Source organism: Fulmarus glacialis, unplaced genomic scaffold (genome assembly GCF_000690835.1).
Source record: "Fulmarus glacialis isolate BGI_N327 unplaced genomic scaffold, ASM69083v1 scaffold14948, whole genome shotgun sequence".
Taxonomy (NCBI): Eukaryota; Metazoa; Chordata; class Aves; order Procellariiformes; family Procellariidae; genus Fulmarus; species Fulmarus glacialis.
Window position 1 is genome coordinate 17,941 of NW_009229039.1, and position 9,709 is coordinate 27,649.

Below are 9,709 nucleotides of genomic sequence, written 5' to 3' on the forward strand. Positions count from 1 at the left end.
GAGGTTATCTGTGGGAATACGTCTGTGTTCCTGCTGGCTGGTACTGGTACATTCTGTGCTCATCCAAATCAGGCTGTATCTTCCAGCTTAACTCTTTGCAAGATGGACTTACTCCTTTGCCTTCTACCCATCTAGAATGGGAAATACAGAATGAGCCTAAGCTAGGGAACAGAGTAAACTTCCCCAGAGAAATCAGTGCTGTAAAATAATATCCAGTTACTTGACTAGTGTAAAACAGGTCTGTGTTGCTGAATTGATTCCTTTTTTTTTTTTAAGAGGGTCTACCCATACCTCTTGAGAGAATGCAGAATTACCTCGTTCATGTCTAATATTGAGAGCTCATAGCAGCAGTGGAAAAGGCAGAGCATCATTTACTTTTATAACTCTTTCGAAGAAAGTAGTCTTACCATGTCTGTGCTAAACAGGGCTAGACACCAGCTATTTGTGTATTAGAGGTACACTTCCAGTGTTAACTGTATTGATTCATGAACTGTGACTTTGCCCCTTCATACCATTAATTAATGGCAAGATCCCTGGGATTACAGAAAGCACGTGAAGACTTTGAATTGTTTAAAGTGTTGTAACTAAATGTGCAGTGAAAACATTCTAACTGATATGTATAGTGTTTGGTTTTCCCTCCTTCTCAAGGCTTAAACTAATGGGCAAAGGCCCTGCAAAAGTAGCTATTGCAAACTATACATCAGAGGCTGTCATCAGATCAGAATACTTTAATCGGAAAATAAGGGATTACGTTTGAACTCAGGCTTTGCTTCTAGGAAGGTTACATTTGCAGTATAGTAATCACATAGAAGCTTTATACTCTCTGCTTTAGGAGTTTAGTATCAAAATAGCTAATTTCTTGGTAGCTGGAGAACATGCCCATGCTCACTAAGTGAATAACTACCTCTAGTGGTAGCTGTGGCGGGTGCAACAAAGACGAGACCCCCACTTTCCTGAACTATCTGACCAGTGTAATTGATTTAAAAACTTGGTTTTATGTCCTTTTGCTCAAAGCATTCTGGGCTTTCAGGGTGACTTTCACTAGAACAGCAAATGTAGAACTGCTGTGCTTTGTGGTTGCGTATAAATCACGGCAAGACTTTGACTCAAGGTTTTCTGCTCCGACATCAGTACTTTAAGAGGTTTTTAGCTTTGTTGTTTCCTGTCTAGATTACTATAGTTAGAAAATCTTCTTCTACCAGAATTCTAAAACATACCTACCGTGCAATTCAGTAACTTTTGGGTCTTTCAGCATCTTTGATGCTTCTATGTCAAGTGTCACTTTGTAATTCACAGCACCTCAGTGTGCCAGAGTGACCCTTTGTTTCAGTCTTGGATGCAGGTATACCTGCATATAAATCTCCAGTACTTGTTTGCATTTAAAGCTGCATCTTCTGTTCTGGAATCACCTTTAAGGTGATACTGAATAGGTTTTTACTGAGAATTTCTTGAACCTTATGTCGGCTTTCCATCATCTCCTTCCCCCACCCAAGTTACTTTTGAAGTATTCATTAATCTGTAGGGGTTATAGTCCCTGATCCAGGAGCTCAGCCTGATGACTTGTAGCTTGAAGACTGATTGCTACAATTTGAAATGTTCCTTACGTACTTCTACCTCAGCCTTTTTTGCCTAGTCCTGAAATCTTGTCACAGGAAGGTACAGTCTGTATTAACCTTTGTAGATAGGCTGGCTGTTAGCATACTAATTAGCATGCACTCAGTTGTTGCTAAATACCAAATCATTGGGCAAGCTTGGTTATTAGAAACCTAAATTGGATTCCATGTGCTAGGCTCTAGCTTTCTGGCTGTATTAATATCATCAGCAAGTGTGTCATGCTGCTGTGATAGCGTTCTGGTAGTCTTAAAATGAGCATATGATTGAAAGCAAGATGTTTTGTTTGCTGTTGAAGGTTTTGGCCTTATGCTCTGCAGAACGGCCAGTGTTCTTTGAGACATAGAGAAGGATACAGGATGTGCATCATCTGCATTAAGCTGCTGAGCTGCCATTAACTATCTGTATGTGTAAACTGCTCTAGTGTGAATGGGGTTTTGTGAAGTGTGCTTTTGCACATACTAGTTTCCTTCCTAAATTGTGCGCTGTACCTATTGAGCTATTGGGATACAAACTACAATAGTAACATAAAATAGTTGTAGAACTAAGCTACAGATGCTGAGTAGCACAATCTAATCTATTCCACTGGATTGAGAAAAGGCTTGAACTAATTCCCTATTAAGTTTTTGAACTGGCTAGTTAAAGCTAGTTGCGACTCTGCACTGTTACTTTGCTTCCTCTTAACTGTAGGCTGTTATATTGTGTAGATGTCTTAAAACGTAGCTAATGCCTAGTGAAAGAGGTTGGGGATTCCTTGCTGTATAGGAATATAATCTATTTTCATTTTTCTTTAAGTTATTCCTTATTGACTTTGGTTTGGCCAAAAAGTACCGGGACAACAGGACAAGACAACACATACCATACAGAGAAGACAAAAATCTCACTGGCACAGCTCGATATGCCAGTATCAATGCACATCTTGGCATTGAGCAGAGGTGAGTTCAAGGAGATTACTGCTGTGCTTTTGGAGGCTGCAAGATTATTTTATTTGTAAGCTTCTGAAGTGTCTGAACTAATTTTATATGAATAAGTATATATCCCTTTGCAAGTGCTTTTCTTTTTGGCTGCCTATGCAAGGGTAGGGGAAAAAAAATCCAAGCACCTAATTTGCTTCTTGAAGAGAGTCTAAGTCTTGCAGGCATGAGGTGGATGTTCTGCATACTGTTTTGGTTTTTTTTAAAGGATAAGATACATTTTCATGTGGATCTGTAAGAGGACCTTCACAAATAAAATGGTTCACTTTCCTGATTGTGTTGGTACCTGTTGATGCCACTGCTGACTGGCTACCCTTCTGTAGCCAGAAAGGGTATTCTAAAGCTGGTGTCTGTGTCCTGTTTTCTCACTCTCCCTTCAAGTTAGTAAACTATTGTTTATCCTTTTGCCTGCAAGCAAGACTTAAAGATCTTCTACTTCACTCACACTGTATTTTGGTTTCTGGTACACGCAACCGTAGTTGTGGCTCTGTATGTATATATGTACACATGTATGTGTGTGTGTATATATATTTATATTTTTGAGCTTTGCTTAATCAACAAACACATTTTTATCATCTGGATCAAAAGCATATTGCAATTACAGTATTCTAGCAGTGGTCCAGAGGAGATAGCACTTTAGGTTGTTTGGAAGTGTATGTTAGGTACTCATGAAGTGATGCCTTTCATCTCTTCCTTACCTATATGCCTAGATATTGTAATGTATAAGTATAATAGTGTGGCTTTACCACATAATGCTGAGGTCGCTTAGACATAGTTAAAACTTCCATGAATGTCTGTGCCTCTCACCTTCAATTCAATCAAGATGGAAATGACAGAATTTCTAGTGGTTAACTTCAACAGAACATGTAACTTACAAATATTTGGTGCTTCAAAATGCTCCGTGTTTCCTCTTTGCTTTAATTTCCTTAAGGTTCCTTAAGTGTATTTTATTGTCTGTCAGTGTCATTATTTAAGCCTACTTGACATGTGGGTCAAGTAGGGTAAATGACAGGTGTCATTTCTGAAGTAAGTACATTTCACAGAACCCAAGCCGTTCTTGTAAGGGAATAGCTGTGCTAGCACCTTACAGTGAAGGAAGGGAACTGCAAAGGACTATTGCTTTTGAATTTGGTTGGAGGTCTTGTACCGTCTCTGCTAGTACTGGGAATTCTAATATAACTAGAAATGTAGCTTGGTGCATGGTAAAAAGCTGTTAAACTGTCTAGATCAAGCCAACAGTGAGGCAAACAATATATTTCTGTAATGAAGAGAAACCAGTCCTGAAGCTTATGGCAGAGTATTTCAACTGTTAGTGCTGTACTTTAACTGTTACAGAACATATTTTCCTATATGTGATGACAGCTGTTCTCAAGGAGCTGTTTGCAATGTTATCCATTTCTTGTTTTAGTAATGGAGAGTATTGTCCTGTTTTCCAAATCCTGAAAATCACTTTTATCAGTATATGCTCAAATGTAATATATCCATTACAGATTTACAGAACTAAATGTTTTCTACTACAAAATAATGAAACTAAACATTAAACCAATGAACTGGATGGGGGATGGAAACTATTAATCTCTTTATTGCTTCTGAATTTACCACTGCCTTCTCAGAAAATGTAATTTTATGTAATGGCCACATACTGGTTCACTGAATCCTGTTGATGATTAAAATCTGCAATTCTAATAGAATTAGCAAGTTTTGCAGACTGGAGCTCGTGGTCTTAGTATCATTTTTCATCCCTCTGTCTTTGGCTGTGGTTTCATGTTGCAGCTGAGATGACCTCAGAGCTAGCTGCTGTCAAGGGGAGTGAACCAATCTTCTCTTCCCTAACCTCTGAGCACAGCTAGTGCTTTTTTGGCCTTGTGGTGAAATGGTTTAGGGAGCCAAGCTGATTTTCTTCTGGGATAGCTCCCTGAACTGGTTCCCCAAAGGGTCAGAGAGCTGGAACACGAGTTGAGGGGGTGACAGGCAGGCCATTCTGCTGATTATTAGTGGTTATATTGGGTTGGCTGTAACATAAATCATCACCTACAACTTCTTTCCTCTTATACCAGGATCTAGAGGTAGATCTGTCCAGGTTCTTACCGATTGTTCTCATGTAAAAGGAGCTGTTTTACCCTCACCCATCTGTATAATCCTGTTTGCAATACCGCTCTCAGCGTTTTGCTCCCTTGTGGGGATAGTAGGTGCATAGTCTTTCCTGCCACCATTTAAATGCTTTTTCTTGCCTGGGTGGCAAAGCAGCAGCATTACCTGTCAGGTTCTCTTGATAAGGGGGCTGGGAGGAGAAAAATAAGTTCTTTTTCTGTCTCATATTAAATACAAGTCAGCTGCACAGGGGCAGTCAGAGGAAAAATCTGATTTGACCACAGCTGGGAAGAGGCAACTTTGCCAAGAGGAAAAAAAATCATGGAGTGTTTTTTCCACTTCAGTGAACTGTACTAGCCTTAGTAATCATGAAAGCTGTGTAGCAAAGTATGATGGTGTTCATGTGGCTGAAGTGTGGATCTGGAGCATATGCAGTACAGAAAACATTTGAAGCCTTTTACATGAAAGTTTGCGTGCAAATTCTCAGTGAAGTCTATGGATGGATAACTTTGGAGTTCTCTAGCTGCCTTGAAACAGACTTCTTGTGGGAAGAAAGCAGAGGCACCTCTCAGATTGATGCATGCATGTTCCTAAATATTGCTTGTCTTTTAGAAATCACAGAGACAATTCAGGGTTTTCTAACAGAATTGAAGAAAGAAAAGAGTTATGCCCTTTTGGGGCTAGATGTTCAGTATTGGTCCCAGACTGAGGCAAGGTTCAGGGAAAAATCTTCCTTAATGAAGTTAAGGCTAACATCATGTATCTCTCTTACAATGCATTCCATGGTTCCTACAGGTAAAACTTTAGTTTCTATCCAAGCTACTTAATTAAATGGGAAAGACATCTAATGTTTCACTTTTTATTTTCCAAAGTTTTTGTTTCCCAAATTATTCTAATGTAACTGCAGATGGAAACTTACCACACACAATACCTACTGACTATTCCTTGCTTGAAAAATGAATAGGATCTCCTGCTTGTGAAGACTTGTTACATGCCTGCCAGTGGAATCCTGAACACCTAGATGCCTTAGCTGTATTAGAAAGAGACCTTCCTTTGCACCAAAGCTTAGGTTTTATTCCTTAATTATTTTTTTTTTTTTTAAATTTTGGAATGCTTGCACTATTTGGAATAAAGTATGAAATGCCAAACTTTGTAATTCATTGTGTTCTTCCTCTTTCTCCAGTCGTCGGGATGACATGGAGTCTCTAGGCTATGTATTGATGTACTTTAACAGAACCAGTCTGCCTTGGCAAGGATTAAAGGTAGGTTATGTTGGCTTTTTTTTTTTTTTACCCCACCCTTCCTTGCTTTTTCATGTTTGGGTATCGTGCTTCTGCCTACTGGTCTGGATAGGTGGTTGTATATAATGTTTAGCTTCAGTTATACACAGCTGCTTTTCCCAAAGCATGATATTTATAGAATGTAGAAGAAAGGTTCTTTCTGCTTCTTGTGCAGCAGGCAAAATGTTTATTGTTTGATTGTCTTAAAATTTATGCTAAACAATAGCTTATGTCATCTTTGCAAATTATTATTGTCCTGTTGTAGGCTGAGGCCCTTTTTGGGAAGTAGAAAATAACATTGTTAGTGGCTTTTTGAATTGCTGTAGAGAGCATGGAAATAATCTCTCGCCTAGCAAGTTCAGCTTTAGTGATATCTTCAGTCCAGTTTGACACGACTGAATAATTATTGGCTGCAACAGACTTGTTTCAAGTATTTTCATGTATGGCAGCCAAGTACAAGCATGGCAAATATTTCTTATTTCTGTTATATAGACTTCAGTGATTTGTTTTCATGTTTTAATTGTTTTTCTTCCTCCATGTGAGAGTTGTGTAACTCAAATGGCGTTGCAGCTGCAAGTTTTCTAAAAAGGCAAGCAGCTTGTGAAACACTAGAACTCTTCAGCTGCAGATGAATGTAATGGCTGCTTTCTGAAACACGCAGGCAGCCCTTGAATGGGGTACTGAGTGGGAATTAATAGAACTTTGGCAAATGTAAATGCAAGTCTGGTCTGTTTAATGGACAAAAGCAGCAGCTAGAACTACACGAGCTGTGCCATGTGATGGAAGCATTAGACTGCGACAAATGGTATTAAACTGTGTCCAAATCTTAATACCAGATTGACCTTCATTCTCTTCGCAATAAGTGTGTGGGACTTGGAGATTTCGTATAAAATACTTATGGTAGACCAAAGGATTTTTGTCATTTTTTTTGCTACTGTCCTTGTTAATCCAGTGTTGCACAATATCTCTTATATTATGACCTACATGTTCCACAGGCTGCAACAAAGAAGCAAAAGTATGAAAAGATTAGTGAAAAGAAAATGTCCACTCCTGTTGAGGTTTTGTGTAAGGTAAGAGTTTACAAATGATGTCATACTGTGAAATGGAAGTTCTTTTCTGTCTTTTTTTTTTTTAAAAAAAACTAGAGCCAATATATTAGATGGTCTCACATGGCATTTGCTGCTGAATAATGCTTCTCTGGCAGTCATGGATGCCTTGTGTTTGGCCACCCAGCAAGACTGAATGTAACAGGGCGTGTGTTCGCTGCCATTTCTTGGCATAGTTTGTGCCACCATCATTCCAGTTGTGGTGACTATCGGCTGTGCACGCTCTCCAGCTCTCTCAGGTGGGGCTCGTTCATTTCTTAAACTTCTACAGTGAAAGTTCTACATGTGCCCTCTTGGATAAATAAAACCAAGGTAGAGCTGTATAGCTTGCCCATGTGTACTTGTTTCTGCCTCCTCAAGATTGTTCATGTTATCTTCTGTATCTCAAATAGATGCTGTAGTGGAATTGGATGTCAAGTGATCTTTAAAGCCATGTCGCAGAATGATGTTTTTCCAATGCTATCCTTTGCGTCTTAAGATTTCTCTTGAACTGTGGCAGCCACGCGCTTGTTAACAAAGGTCCTTGAGAACACATGGTGGTTCTTGCACATCAAACAGCAGCACCAAGGATTGCACTTTCTAGTCATGCACATTTATATACCTTTACAGTGTGACAGCATCTTCCAAACTGCTGAACTGTTATACCCTGTGTTTTCTTTCTTGTAGTACAGAACTATACGCTATTACCTGTTTACATGTAGGCTTTAATGTAGCATCAAATGTATAAATATGTGAAGCAGGGTATCTTTGAAAGACGTTTTCATGGTTTAAGTCTTCACACTTAATACTGGTAACTGACCTTGCCTCTAGTCTGCTCAAGTAAATTATCAAGGAAACGAGTGGAATCTTTTGAGACAATTACTACTTATTTCAGAGACCTAGTTAATAAGAACTAGGTTTAATTAGGATGAATTAAGTGCTTTAAATACGTTGTATGTTGAAGGTTTTGGTAGCAGAGGACTTGTGATTGCAAAACATGCATCAGGTAACAATTCTGGCGAAGGATCTGGTAACTTGCTGATGAAATCCACTTTCTGAAATATAGAATAAATGGATAACTAGAGGCAAAGTGGAATTTACACTTACGAATCTTCAGCCAGTTTTTCTCTGCCGTTACAGACGGAAGTACAGCTTTTTGCCTTCTTATAGGGTTGTTAGAAGCTTTTTGCTGCAAGCCATGGCTTGATTAACATTGTTGATTTACAGGGATTTCCTGCAGAATTTGCCATGTATCTGAACTACTGTCGTGGCCTGCGCTTTGAAGAGGCACCAGATTACATGTATCTGAGGCAATTATTCCGTATTCTTTTCAGGTCAGTCTCAAAGTGGAAAAGTACAGAAATTTGTCAGTGCTTTACCAGCTGGTAACTGCTCTGTGGGACTTGCACTACAGAAAGCTGCTCCATGTGTGTATGGTGTAGGGAGTTCTCCTAGGACTTTTTTTTCATTTCAGAGTTTGAAAAGCTGTTTAAAGGACCTGAAAAATATTGTTCAATGTTAAACATGATGGAAAAGATTCTCTTGTTTTTGCGTTGCATGATCTGACTACTAATGCTAGAGGGTTGAGCCCATGTTTCAAGTCCTGTTGCAAGTAGCTTAAGAAATTGACCCCTTGGTAGAAGTGTTTGGAGCTTTTTATGTTTGGAGATTGGTGATGGGACTAACAGTGGTGCCCAGGAGGTGGATTTCAGTGGAGGGGAATAGTGCTGTTTCATTGAGCTTGTTGGAGAAACCAGAACATAAACTCAACCTTGTGGAGTGAACAGCATCTGTCAAAAGAAGAGCTGGTACTGATCTCTCAAGAGTCTCCCTCCAAGATTCTGGAATTCAAAGCAATTTTTATTCGATGATCTACAATACTGCAGTCTCTCCTTAAAACTATATATATTTTAAAAAAAAAAAAAAGCTGAGAACCTCAGTGCAGACAAGTGGGTAAGCTGGGTTGTGAGGAAGTGCTGCTTCTACAAATGCAGACTTTTGCGTAAACAGTGAAGAAAACGCTGCGTGATGGTATTTGGGCTTACTTCAAGAATCCCTTTAAGTTAGTAATACTTAGCATTTATATACTATTCATAATCTCCAAAGCAGCTTACAAAAAGAGTTAACCTCTAGTTCTGGGTTTTCAGCAAAGGTTTTGTATTAGCAATGAGGAAGTTATGTTGTGTTACAGTAAAGTATTTCACTCTTTTCTAGGACCTTGAACCACCAATATGACTACACATTCGACTGGACAATGTTAAAGCAGAAAGCAGCACAGCAGGCAGCCTCTTCCAGTGGGCAGGGGCAGCAGGCCCAAACCCCCACAGGCAAGCAAACTGACAAATCCAAGAGTAACATGAAAGGTTAGTAGCCAAGAACCAAGTGACGTTACAGGAAAAAAAATTACACTAATTTGGACAATGTCGGCAATTTAAGTGTTAGATCAAGGAGGTGGTTTAAAAAATATATTTGGCTGTCAATTTAAAAAGCAAAAACAAAAGACGTCCTTGGAGAATTTGACTACTAACTTTATACCAAAATGTCCTTGTTCTTCATATCATTTCTTCTGGGGATGTTGGGTCATTTTAACCACTGCATCTTTTGCTCCTGCATTAACCACTTTCCAAAAACAAGAAACTGACTTGGTGTTGGGAATGTGACATCTTTA

General features: G+C 39.1%; 1 protein-coding gene across 2 annotated transcripts in view; it reads left to right on the plus strand.

The window, feature by feature from the left end:
- CSNK1A1 (casein kinase 1, alpha 1) overlaps positions 1 to 9,409 on the plus strand; it is a 26,485-nt gene extending 17,076 nt beyond the window's left edge. For both annotated transcript variants that reach the window (XM_009583712.1, XM_009583711.1), the window contains 5 exons: positions 2,407 to 2,546; positions 5,860 to 5,938; positions 6,952 to 7,026; positions 8,269 to 8,375; positions 9,256 to 9,409. In XM_009583712.1, coding sequence (XP_009582007.1) covers positions 2,407 to 2,546; positions 5,860 to 5,938; positions 6,952 to 7,026; positions 8,269 to 8,375; positions 9,256 to 9,409 — 555 coding nt within the window. The remainder of the gene's footprint in view (positions 1 to 2,406; positions 2,547 to 5,859; positions 5,939 to 6,951; positions 7,027 to 8,268; positions 8,376 to 9,255) is intronic.
- Positions 9,410 to 9,709: the final 300 nt, after the last annotated feature.